General features: G+C 41.8%; 1 protein-coding gene across 1 annotated transcript; it reads right to left on the reverse strand.

The window, feature by feature from the left end:
• Nucleotides 1–1378: 1378 nt before the first annotated feature.
• On the reverse strand, nt 1379–25793 carry LOC136702099 (plasminogen-like). The gene is given in 21 exon segments (XM_066676983.1): nt 1379–2635; nt 3136–3281; nt 3543–3649; nt 10675–10815; nt 10920–10994; nt 12501–12624; nt 12796–12889; nt 12985–13130; nt 13931–14136; nt 17299–17455; nt 17609–17733; nt 19758–19920; nt 20002–20120; nt 20382–20502; nt 20582–20637; nt 20639–20719; nt 20797–20911; nt 24530–24636; nt 24932–25058; nt 25412–25441; nt 25692–25793. Coding segments are annotated over 21 exon segments (2466 nt in total). The 5' UTR covers nt 25741–25793; the 3' UTR covers nt 1379–2458.
• Nucleotides 25794–26970: the final 1177 nt, after the last annotated feature.

Consider the following 26970-nt stretch of genomic DNA (forward strand, 5'->3'; position numbering starts at 1 on the left):
CAAATATGAACATTGACCTGTTTTTATGATGCATTCAGAGCAAATAAAAACATTGCTGAAGATAAGTGTTTCTTCATGTTTAATTGCTTCTTCTCTTGGGATATTCACTAGAAATGTCATTGTTGTTACTGTCATTAACCAGAATGCAGATTTCAGACATCATTAGACATCATTAGACTTTAAAAAATAAACTACAGAGAAACAGAGAGTGGATTGCTCTTCTTACAGAAGACTAGGGTTCAGTTCTCTGCTTAGAGAAGTGCGCCATATTCCTTTGTATGTGGTCGATAAATCTATTCGAAATAAGTTACATTTAAGCACCTCAATTGTATGATTAGGAATACTTCTTTGGAAGGTTTGTATTGACCAGTATCAATACTACACTATGTATACAAAAATGGAGATATATGTTTTGACAAAGTAGTATTCACATAGAGGACCATTCTAGTGCACTCAATTCCACAATGCACTGCAATAAGTAGTGTACAACCCATGTACACAGGCTGACGTTAGAGGATAGCAGACACCCATAATCCACCATAAAGTAGTGTAAAAAATTGTTCACTGTCCTACTGAAATCATTCCACTAAAATAGTGTATATAGTGAGTAATATAGGGGATAGTGGATAGTGAACCATTCTGTACAAGGTCATGTTTAAAATGGCCCCCTATTTACTATTCTCTTTATTCACTATACAGTGTTCTATTACAGAGAACTGAATTCAGGAGGATAGTGAATGATTTTGGACACTACCTCATGCAGGGTTTACCAAACAACGCTATGGAATATGGGTAATCTGTTATCGGCAAATGTACATGGGATGCTGTACACAGTAACTTCAAGCATATTCAATTCAGAATAAACAAAGAATCAATACATGACTTTATTTAAACCTTAAATATTTATATTAGCATTCTTAGCCAAATTGCTAATCCATTTAAAGCATTTAGCATTAACCTAAATCCGTGCAAAGATAGCTCTTCCTTGTAAGATTTTTGAATGTCTTTAAACACAAACATTTACACAAAGAAAAACTAAGTAAACCTAGTTTTGCCGGACCATCATTAGCCATATAGTATTGGCCATATAGACGGTGTATTGTCACTGAGGTGTTTCGGGTATTTCAAAAACCGGAAAGCCCAAATACATACCCTTGTCACTGGAAAGTCTGGAGAAGCTTTAGTGCTTCATGTTAATGTCTTTATTAACATGTGGTTTTTATTATCATGTGGTTGTGTTGTACAGAAAATATGAAGGGCAGGACTCAGAAACGCAGAAATGAAAAGAAAAGCACAAAGTTTGTAATATGATATATAATAATATAACACTGACATTTTTTTTCTTGTTTTTTTATTTTTATAAATAAATACTACATGATTAAGCACCAAAGAACAAAGAAGTCCAAGACAATTTTGTTGATTTTAAGAATTACAATTACTTATTTATTCAATGTAACAGGTCAGAGTAAAAGACGTGAAGACATTAAGGAGGCTGTGTGCAGTTATATGGAGTTTTATAAACACACAACACCACAAAATGTCAAATTCAACAGTCCTCCTCTCTCTGTTAGATATAATACGTGTGTAAATGTTGCCGAGCCATCCTGCTGAGCTTGTGAACTAACCAACACTAAGCCGAACACAGCCCCAGAAACACACACAAACAGAGCGTGTTCCTCTTATTTCTTATTATTCAGACACTGTTCACACTGAACCTACTGTTTTTTGGTTCCAACTGGGAATACATTTTTCTGGTTTGTGAACCAGTTTATGTTGATGGAAAGTTTAGTTCACAAACTGGAATGTGAAATATAGCTGAACTAACAACAGACGGTGTAGTAGCACCACCTTAAATTCTCTCTGTGAAATATGGCTGAACTAACACTTTCTACTTGCGCATTCACATTTTAACATTAGGTGTCAGTCATTAAGCAAAAATGCCTCTCCTCGGCCCGGTAGGCAGTCCGGCAATAACCACATCTATGTGACATCTATGAGATGGCACACAGAGATAGTGAGAGGGAGAGAGAGGAAAACGTATCGTAAGGCTACATGCACTTTAAAGATGGGCTCAGGAATTGGGTGCTTATTATTAGGGGTTAGTGATGAGATTTCTTATCGATATAAAACAATTGCATTTAAAATGCAAAGTAAAAAATGTGAAAAGATATTTCAAGGGTGAATTTACTGAGATTATCTGGCAATAGAAGCCACAGAGATATGAAAAGGAAAGAAATTTCAAGCAATAAATTTGCAAAATTAACCCAACTCTACCATGCAGGGTTTAGTTTAAACTCAAATCATGCTCCTGTTCACAGTCCCTGTCTGCTCTGCTGAGCTGCATGAGAGTCGAGACAGTATGACTCAAAGAGCCAATAATACATAAGAAAAATAAGGCGGTTTAGTTTTTGGTTCAGCTGGCTTTGTGCTTGGGGGGCAGAGAGGAAATTTTGCAACACTAGTGCTGTACTGGTCCCAAAGGGTTAATCACTTTTTCAATCCAGTCAACAAACTTGGAAACTCTGCCATATACCCAAGGCTTCATGGGGTTAGTACAGTCAAATCTCCACGACGATACACCATGTAGAACAAAGGTGTTCTGAGAGAGACACACCAGGGGACTTCCACTCTCATCCTGTGTGTTTGTGTGTGTGTGTGAGAGACAGTGGGAGAGACCAGACAGAGGGAGAGAGAGAGAAAGAGACAGAGAGAGGGAGGGAGAGGGGTGTTAAAAATTTTATATTATTTACATATAATATAAATGAAAAAACATTAAATTATCATAATTTTAAAACTATTTTGGACTATATTTTGAATAAACATGAACACAGTATCATTATTGTGACGCAGGTCACGAAGCACCAAAGGTGTCACCCATTCAAAGTGGTGTCACCCATTCAATGACCCCCCACTCCAAAACAACTAATCCACATCATGAGCTCATTAGCAAGCTGCTGGGGACGAGGCATTTTGTTAATGAAGAGTGAGTGACTGAATTAGTGAGTTTGAAAGTGTTTGAGTTGGTGCATGTTGTGGGTGAGTGGGTTAGTGAGAGAGTGCGTGAGAATGAGTGAGGTAGATATTTAGTTAATAATAATAATAATAATTTATTATTATTATTATTATTATATTTACCTCACAGCTGTGGGCTCCTGCCGTTATGGTCCCTGCACACATCTCATGGTCCTTCACCCGGTTGTTCATGTACTCTGGACGGTTACACACTTTGTTTTCAATAACTGTAAGTTCAGTCTCCTTCAAAGTACCTGACCCACCCATTCCTGAAAAACAAATCAACATAGTAGAGAAAATAAGAGCAACACAGCAAGAGAGAGAGAGAGAGAGAGAGAGAAACTATTCTTTACAGTTATTTTATAATCTTTTGTAACCTTTTTAGTGTATGAATGTGAAATGTGACCCAGTAAATGAAGCACTGCAGTATTTGTAAAGACTGGATCTATGTAAAATGCATTAGTTATGAATGACAAAATCAAACAAATAAAGAAGGCCTACATATAGCCATAGGTTCTTATGTAACATACCTAGTGTTTCTCCCCATCCTGTCACATAGCACTCAGTTCCACTTGGGACAATGTAGTCTTTCTCAGGCAAACATGCTGGCAGCACCTTGTCATTTATCAGTGCAGGCCTGAGGTAAGAGAGAGAGTCTTTATTGTTGATTTGCAAAACAGGGATTTTTTAAATCAAAGTTATAATTAGGACATTTTCTACAATCTGAGATCAACTGGGTGGCAAGGAGTTTGAAATATTTTGTCGAGATTCTTCAGTGTTCAGTGAAATTTTGCTAATCCCTGGCTTACAAAAAAATCACCTAATTTCTAAGAAATATTACATCAGCTTTCTGTGTTCCATAGTGGTTTTTATCACTATGTAAAAAAGCTCCATTATTATTGAATGCACTGTGGTGGATGGTTAGCAAACGTGCTCACAGTCAGAGATAAAAATGACACCATGTTTATGACCACAGTTGATGATTTGCTCTAGTGGTAAAGTAATTTTAATACAGTTTTTATATGTCTTTTACGTTACTTTGAACTCCAAGATAAAGCTCTAAACACATACTGTACAGTATGTAGATAAAGAGAAAACGTTACGAATCTAGTGGTTTCTGGTGGTATTTATACATGAGGTGACCAAAGAAATAAAATTCTTCATTTACATTTACATTTTGCTAGTACGGACCACGCCCGTAGAGGCCAAAATGGGGAGGTGAACTCAGAAGTCTTTTGGGGAAGAGTTCAGGGTGGCTTATGAATGAGTATGAAGCCGGACCCCCCCGATTGGATAAATGAATATGAGAAAAGGGTGAAGACAGGGTGGAGGCGGGAGCGAGTTTAAAACAGGAGGCTCAGTGGGCTTGATAACGGCTGAACACGGCTCCGAATATGGGGATCAGCAGGAATGACCCAGCGTGGAGGAGCGAGCTGACGTCGTGAAGCAGTTGAGTCGAGATCCATCTCCTGAACTAAATGAGGCGAGTTTGTCCGACGCGGAAATGACGTGAATTTGCAGGGTATATATAGGGCTGAGAGGAGGAGTTCAGGCGTGGTCCAACTCCCAAAATTATATTATTACATAACTTCACTTTGGGGGCGGCACGGTGGCGCAGCAGGTAGTGTCGCAGTCACACAGCTCCAGGGGCCTGGAGGTTGTGGGTTCGATTCCCGCTCCGGGTGACTGTCTGTGAGGAGTTGGTGTGTTCTCCCCGTGTCCGCGTGGGTTTCCTCCAGGTGCTCCGGTTTCCTCCCACAGTCCAAAAACACACGTTGCAGGTGGATTGGCGACTCGAAAGTGTCCGTAGGTGTGAGTGTGTGAGTGAATGTGTGTTGCCCTGTGAAGGACTGGCGTCCCCTCCTGGGTGTATTCCTGCCTTGCGCCCGATGATTCCAGGTAGGCTCTGGACCCCCCGCGACCCTAAAAAATTGGATAAGCGGTTACAGATGATGGATGGATGGATAACTTCACTTTGCCAGCACGGACCACGCCCGTAGAGGCTGAAACGGGGAGGTGAACTCAGAAGATTTTGGGGAAGAGTTCAGGGCGGCTTATGAAGCCAGACCCCCAAAAATTTACAGTAATGCTGGTCATTAAGTGCTACAGAATGGACAGGTTCAGGTACTCTGCTCAAGGGTTTGATTGGTGTCCTGATTGTGTGCAGGTGAATGAAAGGGGTTAGTGAGTCTTTGAATGAACTACCTTTAATAAACTGGTGCATGACTAAGTGTCATGTGAGACGGTAGAGAAATAGCATGAGTAAGTTGAATTTCCTTTATTGATTATGATAATGGAAATTCTAGCGTGACTGGTAATTTGAGTATTCAGATGCCGCAGCAGTAAAGGGGTGATGATTGCGAAATGTGATAGAGTCAGAGTTGGTCTTAAGATGGAGAAGATCATTGTGTCGGCAGAAATCAAATTGATCAACAATAATAGAATTTTAAAGTATCACCAGCTAGATGTCATTAAGCTACGGTGTAACAATAAAAGTGACATTTATCTGGGGCCACCATGATAGTGCATCAGGCTGGATGCACTGGACAGAGTGTTGCTAAGTCCAATTTCTACTTCAGTGTAATTGATGGTGATTGGGTAATAGTGAGGGGTCTGAGGCTGGCAACAATAGGTGGAAAGTGGATTAGTAGCAGCCTTGAAGTCATGTACTACAGAAGGGCAGCATTAATAAAGCGAGATGTGCTTCGTTGGCAGGTGTGCCCTGGTGGCGCCTTTCCAATGGCATAGAGGGAGAACGGAATGGTGATCTAGAGGGATGACAGATGAGGCCAGTTAAGAAGCCCAATAAGTCAGCACCGCAGGAAAGGCGAGATAGAGAGAAGACAATGTGTCACACAGGAGAAAACTCTGAAAAGAGAAAAATCTGAAATGTGCTGAGGAGCTCAAGCAAGGAGACAAGGTAGAAAGTTGACTCAAAGATAACGAAGATGCCTAGAGGGTAATGAAAAATTGGTGCCAGAGATGGCGTCAAGTGCCTGAGTGCTGGTCCAAGGTAACATGGGGAGAGAGCATAAGCTGGAACTTAGAGGCTAGATAGCAGCGTGGTTGTGGAGATAGGAGGACAGGTTGAAGGTCCACAGCACCTGGAGGAATAAGTGTGAACAGGAGGCAGGGTGAGGTGCTGTTGCAAAAGATGAAAGACTAAGGTCCTTGCTGGCACGAACAGGAAAGTTAGAAGCTGAGAGCGACAAGGCTGCATGTGAGAGGATGAATTGAATTTGAGGTGGTGTCAAGGGCCTGAGTGCTGCATAGGGGGGCTGGTCCAAGGCCACGCCTGAGAAGAGAGCATAAGCTGGAACTTAGGGGCTCGAAGCAGCATGATCGCGAAGAGGAGAGGTCAGGTTGAAAGCCCGCAGCTGCTGGAAGAATTAGTATGTAATATAAGAAACAGTAATATAAGAGGCAGTGTGAGGTGCAGTTGCTAGGAGAAGCTTAGCTGCAAGCAGAAGCAGAAGGTAAGATCCAGCAGGAGAGAGTGCAAGCCGTACAGTGGATGCGGTGTGCCGTTTGTTTGTGAGGGGAAGGCATAGGGATGAGCGTCCACAGCAGTTTCTGAGGAGAGAGTTCAAGCTGAGAAGTTGGAGGTGGGCGGTGCGGCCGCAAAGCTATGGGGTTGGGATGAAGGTCTGTGGCATGAGAGAGGAGGGCTGTAAAGGAAGAGGCAGGGTGCGGAACAGCCGCAAAGGAGAGGATTAGGACATGGCCCGTAATGGCACTCGGGAAGTCGATGAGCTGGAAAGTCAGAGACTCGGAGTAGTGCAGCAGCAAAAAGTGGGGGACGAAGGTCCAACGAAGCACCTGAAGACAGAGCAGGAGCTAGAAGCTGTAGAGTGTGAGCAGCAAGGGAGCACAGAGGAGGGTCTGGTATGATAGTCCACAGCAGCATCTGAAAAGAGTATAAACTGGAAGCCGGAGGGTGGGAAAAGCACATCAGCAGAGGAGTCAGGATGAGGGTCTGCAGCAGCACCTAAATAGAAAAATGAGAATTGTAATGTTAGAGGCAGGGTATGGCACGGCCGCAAATTGAAGAGGTTGGGATAAGCGTCCATGAAGCATGCAAGCTGCTGATGTAGAGGCTGGGAGAATGAGACAATAGGATGAGAGCGAATCTATGGTGAGGAAACTGTGCAGCAAGAAGACTGCATAGAATGCCCAGAGCGCGAGGCAGGAGGCAGGCCTGCAACAGCAACCTGTAGAGGGGGTGTGAGCTGGAAAGTATGATGCATAGAGCAGCAGCAGGTGTAGAAGGTGGGATGAAGAGACAGGGGGTGGGTGGGTGGAAAGAAAATGAATCAGCAATGAGGAAGCCATGCAGTGAGAAAACCGCATCGAGTGCCCAGAGCGCTGGACAGGACACAGGCCCACCACAGCACCTATAGAGCAGTGGCGGATGCTGGTCTTTCAAGGAGGGGAAGCTCAATTTCGGCCTACATCATAAAATGTGTCGGTTTATTTATACGTAAATTCTATCCTCTGTTCCTTTTCAAGAAAATGATCTGTGACTCTGTCGTACTAACAAGGCGTCTTTTCCAGGGACTTGACTAGTGTCCTCTCAATGGCCAGCAGAGGTAGGCTGCTTAAACTGCCTTGGCCCATGTGATTTGTGTCCGCCTGTGAGTGCTTTGTGATGGTGGAGGGGCTCAGCAGTACCTGCTGGACAGAAACTGCGATAGAAGTCAGAAAGAATGATAGAAGTCAGTCTCCAAACACAAGCAGCTACAAAAAAAACCTGCCAGAAATAGAAGCTCTATTTGTCAGTAGTCATTTTTAACAAAGAAAATGCCGCTAAGAGGTTTAAGAAAGTCTGGTTCAACTCAGAACAGAATGAAAATTTAATGCTCCCACAGATCTTTACACCAAAGGATTGCTGATTCGCTCATTTCGCTGTCAATCAAAAAGGGATTCAGCCTCAGACAGATCATCCAATCATCATGCAGAAGCTGAGCGTCCGGGCCAGCCGAGGCCAACCCACTGCCCCATAGACCCCCAGAGACGCTGAGCGTCCGATGGGCGGGACAAAGCACTTCGCTGCTTTGCTATTGAACTCTGTGGACGCTCAGCATCCTCACTGTTTAAATCACTGTGAATCTGCGGGAAAGCCGCATATTTACCAGTGATAAGAAGCTGATTCTGAACAAAAGTTGATCACGTTGTAGTGCATTTATTCACTGACATGTACACACAAAAGAATATATTTGATCACTTATTTTTTGACATTTTAGGGGAAGCTGAGCTTCCCTTGCAGTCTTAGAGCAATCGCCTCTGCTATAGAGGGGTGCGGGCTGGAAGGTCTGAGGCATACAGCTGGGGCTGAAAAGGGAGGGGTGGGATGATGCGTAGAGACAGAGGTAGAGGAAGAGAAAGGGAGGGGTGGGATGATGCGTAGAGACAGATGTAGAGGAAGAGAAAGGGAGGGGTGGGATGATGCACAGAGACAGATGTAGAGGAAGAGAAAGGGAGGAGTGGGATGTGCGTAGAGACAGATGTAGAGGAAGAAAAAGGGAGGGGTGGGATGATGCGTAGAGACAGATGTAGAGTAAGAAAAAGGGAGGGGTGGGATGATGCGTAGAGACAGATGTAGAGGAAGAGAAAGGGAGGGGTGGGATGATGTGTAGAGACAGATGTATAGGAAGAAAAAGGGAGGGGTGGGATGATAAAGGGAGGGGTGGGATGATGCGTAGAGACAGATGTAGGGGAAGAGAAAGGGAGGGGTGGAATGATAAAGGGAGGGGTGGGATAATAAAGGGAGGGGTGGGATGATGCATAGAGACATGTCTAAATGGGTGCAATGCTGTCAATCAAGGCAGTGTTCAGATGGAAAGAGGAGCCGATTTTGAACGGAGGCTTAAACATGCTGCCTGCTTTCTTTTCCAACATTTCAGATAGGACCATCTTGGCAAGCAGTGTAGGTAAACTACTGCCCTGGAGATGTGCATAAATATTGCAGATTCTAAGCCATTATCCAATTCAGCTCAGATAATTATATTATAATCAAAACAGCCCTCTAAGGCACAGACCTGTGAGACCTGTGTCTCCAGCTTAGACACAACTAGAAAGGGTAACGGGAAGACGAAGAATGCTCCAGCAGGGGGCGTTGAGTCGGAAATAGAAGGTTGTTACGTGATCACATTGCTGTGCAGGGGGTCCTTACACCGGCAGACGGGTTTCTCTCTTTAGCTGAGTGAATGAAGGGGATGCCATTTTTTTCGGAGCACGTTGCTGGAACACTGAGGCTGTTCTGTCGGAGAGGAGGAAATGGGACTCTCAAGGCACTGTAGAGCTCGTAGCTGTGGAGCAGCAGCCGTGACAACGGTAGATTCGCGTTCCCCAAAACGCGAGGCAGTCCTGTAGCAGCATAGCCGGAGATGAAGATAAGGGGAGGCTCGAAGCCTTGCGCCAACATCGGAGGCAGATGCGGGGGGTCACTCGGGAGGCCGAATGCAGCATGAGGAGAAGCAGGAGAACAGAGCACTGATCCAGAGCGGGTAAGACAGCAGAGCATAGAACGGTTGAAGCGGTTGCAGGCGCAACAACGGCTGTACGGAACTTCAGATCCGGCAGTCCCATAGCTGTTTAGCCGGAGCAAGTTTAAAACAGGAGGCTCAGTGGGCTTGATAAAGGCCGAACACGGCTCCGAATATGGGGATCAGCAGGAATGACCCAGCGCGGAGGAGCGAGCTGACGTCGTGAAGCAGTCGAGTCGAGATCCATCTCCTGAACTAAATGAGGCGAGTTTGTCCGACACGGAAATGGCGTGAATTTGCAGGGTATATATAGGGCTGAGAGGAGGAGTTCAGGCGTGGTCCTACTCCCAAAATTATGTTATTACCTAACTTCACTTATTTACATTTATGTATTTGGCAGACGCTTTTCTCCAAAGCGACTTACAAAAGAGGATCTAGCATTCAAACTACAGCACAATTTATACAAATTACCTTACATTGAGTGCAATATGCCAGGAAATAATAAGTGCATTAAAGAAAGACTTTCAGTGCAAGAGATACTCCTGGAAGAGTTTTCTCTCCTGGAAGAGAAATCCTGGAAGGATTTCTTGAATGCAGAGAGGGTTTCTGTTGCTCTGATAGTGCTTGGAAGCTCATTCCACCAGTGTGGTACCAGAGATGAGAATAGCCTCGACTGACCTGTACGGGGGGGTGGCCATGTTAGTTGGCGCTCCTTTGAGGAACGGAGAGGGCAGGCACTGACATATGGTTTTAAGAGTCTATTGAAGTAGATGGGAGCAGAGCCAGTGAATACTCTGAAGGCCATCATTAGTGATTTAAATTTGATGCGAGCTGCTAAGGGTAGCCAATGCAGCTCAACTAATAGGGGCGTGACATGTGCTCTTTTAGACTGGTTGAAAACCAGGCGTGCTGCAGCGTTCTGGATCATCTGTAGCGGTCTCACAGCACAGGCCGAAAGACCTGTCAGGAGGGTGTTGCAATAGTCAAGACGGGAGATTACTAACGTCTGAACAAGGAGTTGTGTTGCATGTTGAGTTAGGTATGGCCAATGTTAGAAGACAGTGCAATGTGCCAGTTTTCTAGATGGTTAGCTCTTAATTTGTCCAGTAAACAAGTCACCTTAGCAGTTATCACAACAATTGCTCTCTCTTGACCATCCTATGAGATGTCTTCTCACCGGTCTAGCTTGAGAAGTGCGATATCTGCTCCTGTTGGTCCCATCACAATCTTTTCCAAGTCTCTGACCTGTTTGGAGGATTCAGTTGCTGCCTCTGTATGGATTCCCAGAAGCACTTTGTAGGCAGAAGGTTTAGTGGAACTGGAGATAGAGGTGTTCATCGTTTACACAGTTGGGAAAATATCAGCAAACTGAATTTTAGAGCAATAAAAATTTCATAGAGGAAGACACAAGCTGTGACTTACCGCTCCAGGCAGTGGGCTGCTGTCAGAACCCACTGCTTGTCGATTAATGCTCCACCACAGAAATGAACACCAAACCTTTGAAACAAAGCCACACTTTCTCAAAAAGCCAAAATGCTCTATATCCATAATGTACAAATGCAAACCTTATGGGTGTGGAGGAATTGATCTTGGCACTGGTTTCAGTTTTGGCATAGCCAAAAAGCGATGTTGTTGGCAGGTGTGTGTGTCTGTGTGTGTGTGTGGGGGGGGGGGGGGGGGTTCACTGTGCAGTTTACACTGTATGGAGCATTTCCAGCTCATACGCCTTTCACATCACAGGGTGCTAACCTTTTTAAACTGGATTAAGGATTATGGGGTCTAGGGGGAGCATTTCTGAACAGTGGTAAAGCAGAATCTGTCCATGTATTTTGTAAATACTGTATTAATCTATGAATGCTGTACTATTTTTAATTGTTGGTTAATCACAATTAGATCTGAAATGAAAATCGGTTTAAGAGGTCTAAAGACAGTCTAATCCTCATTATATTACCATATTTAACTTAAATGCCCAGTGAAGATGTCTTATGTAGTTATTCTTAAACACATTAGCTGTCATTGTTGAACTGTTATGTCACATGTTTAATATACAGACTAGTCTCATTATTTAAGAATATTGATATGACTATTGACACTTGATATGGTTCATCTTATATGAAATTAATTGAATAGATTTTTTGTAGCCCTGTGAAGGACTGGCACCCCCTCCAGGGTGTATTCACTCCTTGTGCCCAATGATTCCAGGTAGGCTCTGGACCCACCGCGACCCTGAACTGGATAAACGGTTACAGTTAATGAATGAATGAATGAATGATTTTTTTGTATAAAGAATGACTTTGATTCTAAAGTACAGTCAGCTTTATTGTCATCACAGATGTCTTGAAGGAGAATGTAATGTAGTGTCTCCAGTACACAGTGCCTTAGTTCTATCTGAAAGCTGAGTTGTTCCCAGTGTTTCAGCTCTGACCTGTTACTCTCAGCGCTGCAGCAAGAGGTCCCCCTGTAGGAGGGAGTGTGAATCCATTGGCTGCAGCACTGAATGATGGACAGATAACTCTGGGTGCTGATAGGCTAATAAGAAGCACATTCTCTGTCTGTGAAGTATCGCCCCTCCCTCCAAATGTCTCAAAGAAATAATCGACTTAACAGTCTCAAAAATACAGAGAAACCGCCCTGCGCCGGTTCAAAATGAAACACAGTTTTAGTGTCCAAATATGGGTCAATTCTGTATTTTACATCCCCTCACACTTCAGCTGTAAATGCGTGGGAATGTGTATTTGTGTGGAACTGAAAGGACAGTGTGTTGGTACATGTAAGTTCTGGTTGACTGGGTGGGTCTTGGCCCAATTTGACCACACTCCTGCATCCACTGCATCTGGGGAGCAGTTCAGGGTCAAGTGTCAGCAGTTAATTTTGAAGGAGGAGGAAGTACTGTTCCTTCACCTCCCCTTCTGCATTTTCCAGTCTGAGAACCATAACTAACCATGGCTGCCCCCCTGTGGCGTAACGGTGGCACACACAATGTTTAAAGTGACAGTTTTATACCTGGTTCTAAGGCTGATCTGCCAAGGCCAGGAGTGAGGCTTAGAGACACATCCACTGATAAGCCAACCAAAGCAGCGCCTTTGTTTCACTAGCGGCTTTCCACAACTCAGGTCAGTGTCTGATACTGAAACACAGTAATAAAATAGCTTTTTCCAGCTTCTTTATCACTAACTGCTATAAAGGACTCATTAAGAACAGTGAAACTGAAATGTGAGTGGTGTAGTTAGAAGGTGTTCAATACAGTCTCTCATGAGGGAGAACTGCTCAGTAACTATAAAAGAGAGAGAATCCGTACCACAGTCTGGGATTTGACAGTAGTCCCACTTCTTACTAGGGTCTGTAGTGTAACACCAAGGCCCATTGATGTCATTATCGGGATTTCTGCATTCCTAGCCAATCAGAGTCGTTCAAACAAAAGCACATTATTAAAAGTGAAAATAAATACTGTGTAATAACCATCCCTTTAACAAACTCTGTGACCTACATTGGACTCCAAGCCCTCGTCTCGGTCTGTTACAGGACTGAAGTTAGAAACGTGGGGGGTCTGGGCGGCCCAAGCTTGACAGATCACTCCTGTGATGGTCTTCGATGTCGGACCCCGGTAGGTGTAGCCATTCCCTTCCTTACAGTCTTCAGTCAAAGGCATAAGTTCAACATGAAAGCACAAGTTGGATCAGAACTCACGAGACAAACAAAAGAGTAGGGCTTTGTTCACTTTGCTCCTGGGATTTTGCTCAGTTTGTTTCTTAAATCAGATTTTTAGACAAAGTGTTCACATGGCATGTTACAAGTTGATTAGTCGAATTTGTGTGGTCAGATTGTAGTTATTTTGTAGGTGTAGTTACACTGATTGTCACAGTCACAATGCTTGTATGAGCAGAGTAAGGGTGGTAAAACAAACACACACAAAATTAATACACTCAAGATACACACAGTGTAAATGTATCTTTAATTAAATGTACAGCAAGTGTGTAAAGTCCAGTTGTTTTCCCTAAAGGTATATTACATTCTTTTCTCCAGAAGGAGAGGTGAATATTTGTAAGTGGTCATTATATAATTGTGTAAAATTAAACAACAATTCCTGGAGATGAAATGGATTTTGGAATCTACAATTAATATAAAATAAGGTGCAATTATGTTCCCTAACAAAATGTACAGAAATGTACCCCTGAGGACACCACCACAGTAACAGTTTTTCCAACAGTGTATGTCCACAAGCCACAAGTTCATGTGAGATGTAATATGATTCATATATAAAACCACTAACAATGTGGTGTGAATCCAACTAGAAATAGATGTTAGATTTGATATGTTTTTCATTTTTGCCTCTAAGACCATACTACATAGTCCTGTTCAAACTGGATATTGAAGAAGATCAGATCTGAGTTAGGTGTCTGAACAACACCAAAGGTTTTTAGAAAAAGGCAGACCTTTCTGTGTTGCAGCTGTGGTTCGAAGAGGAGGGAGAAATGATGGAGCAGCGGAAGGTCTGGTAGGAGGCTGAGGAGTCGCTAAGGTGGTTTGGCTGGAACAACGGTCAATCCTGCAGTACTCCCAGCGCACTGAGGGGTCAGTGGTGTAACACCAAGGAGCTCGGTCACCATCAGGATTCCTGCACAAGTTCCTCCGCAAGTCTCTGAGAGTTGGAGAAAGGGGGTTAACAATATGCTGTTCAACTTGGTGTTACAACTTTCCTTGACACCTCCAGATCCAGACACCTGCCTGGTGAACTGACTGCAATTTAATAAATGCAGTTTATAATAATTCTGAGTTCTGAACCATAATAACTTCTGAACCATAAGAGATATTGCAAATCATAGCAATCAAAGATTGTAACAACCGATTTCTGAGAAAATTCTTGTCTTCTTTGACATGTTGCATGACCACCTTCCCTTTGCCCTTGCCCTTGCCCTTGATCCAATATGGCAGCTTTCAAGATGGCATCCATGTTCCGAATATAGCTTAAAAGATAGGCCCCTCACTCATTAACTACACCCATTACAACACTTAAAGGGGTGTCCTGAGACTTTGTCTCACCCTGTTTTTTGGTTAAAACATTTCAATTTAAGCTGAATGTTTACACATCAATCCGATTGTTATTTTTCTTATTTTCAAGTCCACTGTCGTGTTTCACTACAAGTTGTGAAAATTGTAGGAGACTGTGGGAAAGTGCTGAAAAGAGCAATTCTGAGGGAGTTGGGGAGACTAAATAGAGTGGAAGAAGGGAGTCAACAAACTGAAAGACACCCCACATATGCAACCTTTTTTCCCTGACAGTAATAAACTAGGATCCACCAATAAGGGAATGTTTGGGTTAATGTAATAATGCATGATGGTGTGCGTGAATGGGGTCATATACATACTGCATGCTTTTGTTCAATAAATGAGAGATAAGAGAGAATCTTTGACTGCGTTTCTTTATTCTTCTGTTCTCCCCAAAGAATTCTTTGAGCATCTTCCTTCCTGGTGATACTTAAAGATTAATACTTAAAAATTAACTCCTCACAGAAAGGAACCTGAGGCTGGGATTGGACCAACAAAGCCCCAGGACCCTGTGCCTGTGTTTATAAGAAAACACTATTTGTAGCACTACTTTGTGACCCATTTTTAAAACTGTTTAAAGTTCAAAAGTAAAAAATGAGTAGATCCTGGGATACTGGAACACAACAAGCATGCAAGACCCGGGAAACAACCAAGACTTGTAACAAACAAACAGCAGCCTTTTCACTTGAAAATCTGAGCAGCAAAGAACTACTCAGGCTCAAAGCTGAGTGATGTCCACCAACAAGCCATCAACTGCCTGGATGTGTCTGCAGAACATTACCAGAGACAAAAGGGGCTCGCAGACAATGGGGGCCTACAGTACCACACAACAATTCAGCACCAGTTCACACTCTCCTCACACTTAGCCACCCATTCATCCTGCCCTGAAGATCTGTGTGGAAAACAATAAGAAACAATAGTGAGGGAGGAAGTCTCACTCTCATGTCCGAGGGCCTGCACAGAACAGCACCTGTCTTCACAAACATCTTTGAAATATCACTGAAGTTGTGTTTTGCACCTGTCTGCTTCAAATGCTCCACTTTAATACCCATCCCCAAAAAGACCTACAAACCGGATTCCAAAAAAGTTGGGACACTAAACAAATTGTGAATAAAAACTGAATGCAATGATGTGGAGATGGCAAATGTCAATATTTTATTTGCAATAGAACATAGATGACGGATCAAAAGTTTAATCTGAGTAATTGTAACATTTTAAAGGAAAAAAATGTTGATTCAAAATTTCACAGTGTCAAGAAATCCCAAAAAAGTTGGGACAAGTAGCAATAAGTGGCTGGAAAAAGGTGGCTGAGCATATAACGAACAGCTGGAAGACCAATTAACACTAATTAGGTCAATTGACAACATGATTGGGTATAAAAAGAGCTTCTCAGAGTGTCAGTGTCTCTCTGAAGCCAAGATGGTAAGAGGATCACCAATTCCACCATTGTTGCACAGAAAGATAGTGCAGCAATACCAGAATGGTGTTACCCAGCGTAAAATGGCAAAGACTCATCATCATCAACTGTGCATAACATCATCAAAAGATTCAGAGAATCTGGAACAATTGCTCTGCGTATGAGTCAAGGCCATAAAACTCTACTGGATGCTCGTGATCTCCGGGCCCTTAAATGTCACTGCACCTCAAACAGGAATGCCACTGTCAAGGAAATAACAGAATGGGCTCAGAAATACTTCCAGAAAGCATTGTCAGTGAACACAATCCACAGTGCCATCCACCGTTGCCAGCTGAAACTCTACCGTGCAAAGAGGAAGCCATTTCTAAGCAAGCACTACAAGCTCAGACGTTTGCACTGGGCCAGGGGTCTTTTAAAATGGAGTGTGGCAAAAATGGAAGACTGTTCTGTGGTCAGATGAGTCACAATTTGAAGTTCTTTATGGAATACTGGGACGCCATGTCATCCGGACCAGAGAGGACAAGGATAACCCAAGCTGTTATCAACGCTCCGTTCAGAAGCCTGCATCACTGATGGTATGGGGTTGCATGAGTGCTTGTGGCATGGGCAGCTTGCATGTCTGGAAAGGCACCATTAATGCAGAGAACTATGTTCAGGTTCTAGAACAACATATGTTCCCATATAGATGTCATCTCTTTCAGGGAAGACCCTGCATTTTTCAACAAGATAATGTCAGACCACAGTCTGCAGCAATCACAACATCATGGCTACGTGGGAGAAGGATCCGGGGACTGAAATGGCCAGCCTGCAGTCCAGATCTCTCACCTATAGAGAACATTTGGTGCATCTTAAAAAGGAGGTGCGACAAAGAAGGCCCAAGACAATTGAACAGTTAGAGGCCTGTATTAGACATGAATGGGAGAGCATTCCTATTTCTAAACTTGAGAAACTGGTCTCCTCTGTCCCCAGATGTTGAGTGTAGTAAGAAGGGGGGATGCCACATGATGGTAAAAAATGGCCTTGTCCCAACTTTTTTGGGATTTGTTGAAATTTTGAAACAACATATTTTTCCCTTAAAATTATACATTCTCTCAGTTTAGACTTTTGATCTGTGATTTGTATTCCATTCTGAATAAAATATTAGATGTTGGCACCTCCACATCATTGCATTCAGTTTTTATTCACAATTTGTTTAGTGTCCCAACTTTTTTTGGAATCTGGTTTGTAGATCTAGAGCTCAGACCTTTTCCTTAGTCAAAGAGTTTCTCCTTATTTCAGTCATATGACCAATCTGAACTTGTTAAATGTAATTCAGTAGATCAGCTTGTGTTGTCTTACGCATTGGGGTACACCTGAGGTGTCTTCCTATGCGAATGAGGCTGCATAGAGCTCCAGAACTGGCATTTCTTTCCAGTGATGGTCTCTGACGTCACTCCTCGATATGTGCTGCCATCTCCTTCATAACAGTCCTCATTCGGAGCAATAATGGGCTCATCTGAGAGGACAACATTGCATTCAAAATGCATCATGCTTACACAGTAATGTTTATCTGGTAAATCAGCTGAGAAACACAGTCAAACACACAGAAAAGTGCTGGAGCCAGAAGACTAAAGACACAAAACACAAAAACCTGTGCAGGACAACTGACCGGGATGGGGCTCATCTCCACAGATCGACACATTGCAGTACTCCCAGCGGGTGCCTGGATCAGTTGTGTAACACCAGGGTTTTCTTTCGTTGTTTGGGTTTCTGCAGTAGTTCTGGTCAAGACCTCTGGAGCAGACGCACATGTCAATGTTAATGTACATTTATTTATAAAGCACATGATCTGACTAACGTGCTGTACAATTAAGACAAAGAACAATAAAACAAATAACTATAACAATAAGATAAGAAAAAAAAACTTTCACAGAACTAAAACAAAATGAATATGAAATAAAAGCCAAGGATAAAATCTCATTCCAAAGATAAGGGGTTGCCAGAGTAAAGCACAGTACCCCCCTCTGCTTCAGCCTCAATTCTCAATGTGCCCAGGCTCTGTGCCTCTTTGTGTTTAATCCTATATTCTGAGTGTGTCAAATGTATTGTTCAACAATTTTACATTTACAGTTAGGGCATTTGGCAGACACTCAAATAGAGAATCCCTTAATGTAAATCATGTTACAGGCAGGACTTCACTTAAAAGAAGGGTACGGTTACTTACGTTAGTACCTTTACTCTGGGAGGTATCTTTATTTAGGGAACACAATTGTATCATGTTCTGTATATTATATTTTTAAGGTGCATTAACTCCCACATATCATAACTTTTACACATGTACAGCTCCTCGGGGGAAAACTCAGGTTTACCATGTACTGAGAGGTACCAACTTAAGAGGTTTTGACAAGCATGATGCATTGATAAAACAATATAATGTAGTGTATTGTGTAATAAGGATGTTGCAGGATAGCTGAATGGTTGTCGAAAACTGATTCACAACCAGGAGTTCAAATGCAATAGAAGTTTATTTTGACCCAAGTACCAACAGTTAAAGATAATCAACACTTAATATAATATATTATCAATCAAAAGGTTAAGGTCTGCACCCCCAGCCAGCCACCCCGAAAATGGCTGAGTTCCCCCTTAAATACCTTTAGGCTATAGGCCTGGGCCAAATACAGGTAAGATTACAAATTGTAGGGTTTAACCATAACCTTGCTTGGCCACCCTGAATAGTGCGAGATAAGCATGATCGTTTGTGTTTATTTTTCAGTTTCAGTTCAGAAAATAAGTGTGCTGGACAGGCACCGCCATGATCACAGAGAGTTGAATAAAAGAGTCCTTAAAACCATATAAATTGTCTGTGCTTTTGTTCCTGGTTAACCCTCTCTAAAATGTCCTGAGTATGGAATGGACGAGAGCTCCGTTACAAAGGGAATACTACTGCTACTTCATGTCTATTCTTAGGTAAACACTACACTGTACCAATAAAAATCCTTACACAAGACTTGTTCCTTTTTTCAATCTTAACAATGATGTAAGATCTTTCAGATTTTTATTTGCTGTAAACTAAATGCTGAAAATGGAAGTATAAAGAAGTAAACGTTGTTGGTCTACATTTACAGCCAACAGCAGCTGATTAACTAACTGTAGGCTGTGGATGTCAGCGACATAATCAGAATATGCCTTATCACAGAATTAATTTCATCTGTTTTGATATATGAGGCTTTAACAATGGTTTAGTTCAAAAAATGGTTTGCTGTAGTGTCTTAAATGAGCTATTATAACCCGTGCTTAATTTGAGCTTTCTCCTGCCAAAACAAGATCCGGCACCTCTTATAATTGGAATACAGCCTTTCAGCAAACTATTTACATGCATCTGGCACATCTGCATTTTCATATAGGAAAATATCAACACCACCCAAGTTTATAGCACGCACCCCACTACACCCACCCAGGTTTGTCCATAAAACACAACAAGCTTACCAATGAGCTCCAGATCTTTCACACTCCATGCCCCATTTACGCAAATTAACACAGTTCCAAGGTCTTAATAAATATCTGTGATATTATTTGGTCAAAATGCCCAGGAGTGAGAAGAGTGGAGCAGAAGCTCTGGTTTTTAGCCATTTTCCCTTGAGTCCCTGTTGTTGCCACGGATGTTTTCTGCTCTTATTTCAGCCCACATACTGAGTTTGTTTTGCTATGTTTAAATTAATCGTTCTGCTCTCACATAAACCTGGGTCCAGTGCTGTGATTGGAAAGATTCAGGCGAGGAGGCTGGACATTTCTAAAGCTTTATAAAGCCATTAACTCACTTGCAGGGGTAATTGTCTGGTGTTCTCGAGTGTTTCTGAGGGACCTGAGATGCCCAGCTCTGGCAGGTTTTTCCTGATTCTGTCACAGACACTGTGCCTCTGTAACTGCTGCCATCTCCAGTGGTGCATGTCAGCGGAGGCATGGTGGTAGGTGGTGGAGATGCTGTGTGGAAAGAAATAGCCATATTGTATGTACAGTGTACCGTTCAACTGGTCTGAGCTATAGTGGAGAAAAGATGCTCACTGCAGCGAGGAATGGAGCAGGACTCCCAGCGTTTGGCTGGACTCTCTGTGAAACACCAAGGTCTGGGCTCGCCATCAGGGTTTCTGCAGTAGTTCTCTTCCAGGTACTTCTCAGGAAGACTAAACAACACAAAACAAGACACAACAACTGCATATCTGTGCTGTCTGAAAAAAAGAAGATATCTCAAAATGGCAGCTGGAAAGTAAAAGTAAAGACATTTAATGATGTAAACAACCTTGGACAGTGGTAATATAGACTGTGTCCTGCTGTGATATACCTGATCTAAGCCAACAAGTTGAAATGGGGTTGGTAAAACAGACAAAAACACTAAAGTGTGCAGAGCAGGTCTACTTCACCAAGGCAGTATAAAGCCTGCTTACACCGAAGGGATATATCCATGATTATGTGGTTTCTGGGAGTCCCAGCGCTGGCAGGCCAGACCGCTCTTGGTGGTGGAGACCTTGCCTCTGTAGTTCTCTCCACTGCAGTGCATGCATTCCTCTGTAAATGAAGAAGAACACACTTCAGAAGATGATAAATAGGTGGACTACACTGTGTAGAAATTGGGTGGTTGCTGTACCTGTACAGTCCTGGAGGTCACAGTGCTCCCATCGCTTTTTTTCATCCATAGTGTAACCAGGGCCCTCCCTTGTCACCATCAGGGTTTCTACAGTAATTAGACTCCAGATCTGCTTTTGGATGAGTCTTTGGGGTGATGCTGTCAGGCAGAATAAAGCATATCACACACATGGTGAGGTAATCCTGCTAAAAAATCTGTAAAAACTTTACACATACTGTGGTATATGAGGGTATGTACTGTCCCATCGCTGACAAAGTATCCCCGATTTTGTCTTGGTCTTTGTCCCTCTGTAGTCAGTGCCAGTGCCATTTACACACTCCAGTAAATATGCTGAATGAGAGGAAAATGAACGTTAGAGGAGGAACATGCTACATTCATGAGGACACTGAAGCAAAGGAGACGATATAGCTTTTAAACATTGTCGTCATGATATTCATTCATTCATTCATTATCTGTAACCCTTATTCAGTTCAGGGTGGCGGTGGGTCCAGAGCCTACGCAGAATCATTGGGCGCAAGACGGGAATACACCCTGGAGGGTGTATTTTTTGTTTTTGGACTGTGGGAGGAAACCGAAGCACCCGGAGGAAACCCACACGGACACAGGGAGAACAGACCAAACTCCTTCATCATGATATACACATTTAAATTGTATTTGCACTAACACAGACAACTCGACACATTGGCCTCAATTTTCATAATTAATAATGTCTACATTCTTTTCCATGTTCCACTGGATTTTTACTCCATCGAGTGAGTGACTCCACTGACATATTTCTACTGCAATTTTGTATAATTCTGTATAATTCCTAAACTATTTTTATAGAAATCTGAACCTTCACTGCTGCTAAATTATTTGTGCCTTGAACTTGTACTTCATTATTATGTTATAGTATATTTATAATTTGTAATTTGGACTTTTATAGCACCTGTTTGTGGAAAATATAACAGATTTAACTGAAATGAACTGAACTGATATTCAGACTCTGAAGGCATAGCAAAAGGGAAATTACAATCATTTTTAAGCAGCTGACTTTATCTTGGATATCAGAAATCATACAGTGGTGTAATGTTGATTAAAGTTTTAAACCACCTCACTTCCCCCTCCAGAATCACTTGAGAAGAAGCAAAAAAAACCATGTATATCTTCATGATAAAAAGCCATTTCTCTTATTTATGATTAATGAGTTCTGTGTAGAAGAACTTCCCGTCACATCCCAGTTATTCCTGTCCCTCTCCAAATATATCATATCAGAAGAATATATAATAGCAAATTAACTATATATATATATAATATAATAATATAATGTTATAGCCTTAAATGTGTCTATTCACTTTTGTTTTTCCTAATGTAAAGTATTCTGCTTAATCACACAGCCCTATGTAGAAAATTCATTTATAAAATAATCAAATCATTTACAAGTAATAAATGAATGATTCAAAACAATCTAAAAGTAACACTTTTAAATACGCAAGAACTGAAAACAAACAAAGAGAAACTAGTTTTGCCAGGACTGCCATTAGACATAGAAAAGGTCTGGAGCATCCCTGGTTTTTAAATTTCATTAGAGGTTTCTAGTGGGTTTTCAAACTGTAATCTCCCTGAAGTGTTGACATCGCATATAATTTGTGACTGTCAGAGACTCGCGGAGGGCGGACTGACAGAGGCGGACGCACACGCTAAAACACACAGCGAATTTTATTTAAACAAAACAGAATAATACAAAACAGACTTCAAAAGAAAGGAAGCACGATAACTGAAAAACAAATAACGACAGGGGAAACGAAACGAAGAACAGCAGAGACAGACTAGACTTGGAAACGAAATGAAATGATGACGTGAAAAACAACGACCGAGAAACAGCGGAGACAGACAGACTTGAGAACGTGACAGAGGTAAGAGGGACCGAAACAGTGAAAATGACCGACAGGAGGAAGTGATACAAGGGGACTTAAATACTAAACACAGACGAGATGCACCTGAGACAGATAATGAGAGGGCATGGTAACAAATGAGTCACAGACGAGGAGGCGGAACAAAGGCGGGACTAGGGCGGAGACATGGACAACAACAAACAGAGCCATGTGCTAAGAGAGCACATGGCAGGGAAAACAGACATGACAGGACGAGGGCGTGACAGTGACAAAGGAAGTCTTCCTTAGGAGCGAACGGCCAAAATTGTTACATCTCTAAATCGTGCTTTTGCCATTATTACCAAATAATGTTGCCTATAAAATCTTCCTATACATGAGTTTCTTATATCATTATTATATATAGGTCTTTCTTCATTTCATGGAAAATGAATCATAACAGCAGGAAAAAAATTAGGTAAAAGTGGGATTTGGTGAAACAGCCTTTGTATGTCTCCACTGCCTGCAACAGCATGCTCTCTGAGCCTAATCAGGACCTCTTGGAGAGAAACACTGAGAACTCACTGGGGAAAGGGGTGACTCATTGAGACTTAGATCTCCAAACCAAAATGAGCAATCAAACACAATACAGTTTTTACGATTATGTGAAACAATGTGGGGTGGTATGAACCATGATTCATTGCACATGGTTTGCTGTTCTGGACTGTTCTGGAGTCTTTTAATGGCATCTGTGACCCTTAAGGTTTGTACTTCCAGTTCATAGGCCACAGCTAGCTTTATATTTTTATTATATATTCTATATCCATCCATCCATTATCTGTAACCGCTTATCCAATTTAGGGTCGCGGGGGGTCCAGAGCCTACCTGGAATCATCGGGCGCAAGGCGGGAATACACCCTGGAGGGGACGCCAGTCCTTCACAGGGCTATATACTATATATATATTTAAATTATATCTTTATCAATTTTGCTGTATATAAATTAGCTTTTAGCGGTAGCATGGGTGTACAGTAGGTAGTGTCACAGTCACACAGTTCCAAAGACCTGGTTCAAGTCCTGCCCCGGGTGACTGTCTGTGAGGAGTGTGGTGTGTTCTCCCTGTGTCTGCGTGAGTTTCCTCCGGGTGACTGTCTTTGAGGAGTGTGGTGTGTTCTCCCTGTGTCTGCGTGGGTTTCCTCCAGGTGCTCCAGTTTCCTTCCACAGTCCAAAAACAAACGTTGGTAGGTTGATTGGTGACACAAAAGTGTCCGTAGATGTGAATGTGTGAGTGAACCTGTGAGTGTGTGTCACCCTGTGAAGGACTGACGCCCCATCCAGGGTGTGTTCCTGTTTGCACCCAGTGATTCCGGGTAGGCTCCAGACCCACCGTGACCAAGAACTGGATAAGCGCTTACAGACAATGAATGTATGTTTTAATGGACTTATAAAAATGTATATATTGCCAAATACATTGAGAAATGATTCTGCAAAAGTAATCAGCTTAAAGAATATTAATCAGTACTGTATTTAATAGGGTACTGAATATTTAGTGATCACTGTCAACAGTTAATAAAAAGGGGACACAAACATGTTCTTTTCATGGTGCTTTACAAGAACATTTTCTGGTTTCTTAAAACATCTCACAGTATCTCACAAATGACATTATCCACAGATAGAACTGTAGACTGCCACTGTGTAGCACTGTGGATGTAGCAGTAGCTCATCAGAGAAAAGAGAGGAGAGCTCTGAAGAAGTGACAGCAGACTGAAAGATGATGTTAAACCACTGTTGACAGGAACCCGGGACACTTATGCAATGCCAGACCAGCCGGGAAGTGTTTAGATAATGTTCTTCACCTTTTGACTTTGTTTAGTCTTGCAAATCAAACGGCATTCTGCTTGTGGGGAGATTATATATTAACTGATGGACACAAAGGTGCAGATGGAAAGATAAAAGATAAAAATCCTTGCAATTAGTTGAACTATTGAGATGAATTTGATGAGCTCAGTCAGTGCTATGGTTTAGAAATGACTAATGTTCCAAATAAAAATATAAGAATGTGAACAATTATCTGAATAAAATAAAACTCAAGTCCTTACCTTTCTTCTCAAACAGGACCATACCCATTCTACGAAGCACTGGCTCTATCTTAGAGTTGGCTGGCACCGTTATACAGTCTCGATCTTTTTCAATGTACATAAAGGACCTGCAAGATGCATTAGAGCAGAGGAAATTGGGTTAGCCACCAGAGACCAGTGCTACAAACAAGGTTCAGCATGTACTTTTATATTTACAGTGACAACATTTGGAACATGCTCTTAATCACAACTTTAATCATGTACCAGAGGAGCACTTATGCAGTTTTTGGAGTCTTTTCTTAGGACTCAGATAAGTGCAGGGTTGTGTTTCTGCCAAAGCAAGGAGTCAAACCATGGTGTACCATGTGGAGGGTAGATACATTACCCACTTCACTAAGCCACTCGTTAAATACAGTACCTTACCTGCATGTGAACAGTGTCTCTGTATCGCATTTAACAGCACAGTCCTCCACTGATTTTACAGAGTACTGGCTTTTAAGCAAAGTGAGGAGCCAAGCACCATCTGTTTTACTGTATGAGTCCAGAACATCTGTGTGGGATAAAAACAATACAGATGTGAAATCACAGAGCAATTATTACACTCATACTACAATCGGACAAACAACGACACACTAAAGTGCACGTCAAATACCAAGGACACAGAGGTTTCTTTATGTTTAGTTATGTTTTCTGCAGTCTGGACCTAAATAAGATTTTACATTTTATATATTTTTATACATTTTACGTATTTTTAAGATATATATATATATATATATATATATATATATATATATATATATATATACATATGTGTGTGAGAACAAAAATATGCATGTTATATTTATTCAGCATTTAAAAAATAATGTTGAAAATGTGAAATGTGTAAATATTGTTATCTCTTACCTGCACTCACAGTCTGCTCTGTCAATAAACCTGTTGATGACAGAAGTATAAATACACAGTTTGCACTCAAAAGTTTTTTTTAAACCTATAAATTTGTGCTGAAAAACTTTACAAAAGAAGGAGGAAATAAGTTTTGAATTGAACTTAATAGCCATTCATTGTGGATTATTCTGCTTTGATTGAATTATTTGAGACAATGTAAAACATTGCATTTTTTCTAAATGAAAAGAATGAAGGTTATGTTCTGATGGTGAGATATTCTGTTGATATTGAAGCTCACCTGCACAAAGGATAACGCAGAGCAAGAGCTGAGTTTTGCAGGCGTCCATGTTGCAGCACTGAGGGTGCAGCGCTGCGATGATCTTACTGCAGGTCCTGAGTCTTTCAGGCCATGTCAATAAAACAAATAGGTCTCACTCATCAGTCAATCATTGTCCTAACAAGGACATAGAGCAGAGGTCACACTGTGTTTACCGGAGGGTTTGAATCCATAATCTTCATCTGGGATCCTACAAACCTTGTTTATTTGTCAATATCTTAAGTGCATTCTGGCTTGTGCTTGGTGGTTTTGAGGAGTTTACTATTTCCAGCACTGGGAATGGATCTCAGCCTTAAATCTGTTGTCATTGCTGAGAAACCAAAATAATAAAAGTCACAGTCACAATCATAACATTCACAAAATACGAACAAATGTGGTTCAACCTGAAAATCAACTGGTCAGTCTGAGATCTGCAAATACATGTATTTTTACATACTGCTCACTTTATTTCAGCTCCACCTGCTGTTTCAGAGGCACAGTTGCAGACTGTAGCCCTTCTGTTGCAGTGCAGTGTATCAGCATCCTATGACGACAGTACTACAGTGTGGTGTAATGGCATGAGTTTTATGAATTTAGATCATTTTACAAAGACTGCATAAAAGACTGGTGCTGCTACTGCCTGAGACCATATGTTCTTGTCTGTACTTGTGATATTGGGAAACATCATCCCAAGAAACGTCTCAGCCCAAGTATTGTTCCATTTAAAAGTCTGTTGAAGAAAATCCGAATAAGAAACTGGCGAATAAGTAGCCAATTTCAGAGTCGTGGTTGGATGTTGGTTCGATTGGAATCGATTGGTTGTCCTTGGTGTCCCGGATGTGTATCTGAATTTTTTTACTCGTATTTTGGTATCTGAATTTGGCCTATTGAATTAGAGCAACTTCGAAATATATTGTTTGAACATTTTTAAGCTTGATTTTTTTAATCTGAATTTATTAACCTTTAATAATAACAGTGAAAACGTGTTCTTGAAAATTCACGAGTTCAATTCAAGAGCAATTATATTCTAGAATGACCAGATCTGAGATGCTGAAAAAGATGACACCTCTTTTTTTTTTTTTTGGGGCGGGGGGGGCTTTATTTGCTACAAATGAGAAAACATGGGAATTTCTTTTTTAATTCATCCGAGAACTTACATTTACGTTTCGGCATTGCTGCTCGAGATGAGGGTAGGTACATGAACTTTGCCTGACATATTGTTTACACTAACATAAATGTTTATAGAGAAGGTTTTTGGCCA

This window comes from Hoplias malabaricus, chromosome 7, assembly GCF_029633855.1.
Source record: "Hoplias malabaricus isolate fHopMal1 chromosome 7, fHopMal1.hap1, whole genome shotgun sequence".
NCBI classification, from domain to species: domain Eukaryota; kingdom Metazoa; phylum Chordata; class Actinopteri; order Characiformes; family Erythrinidae; genus Hoplias; species Hoplias malabaricus.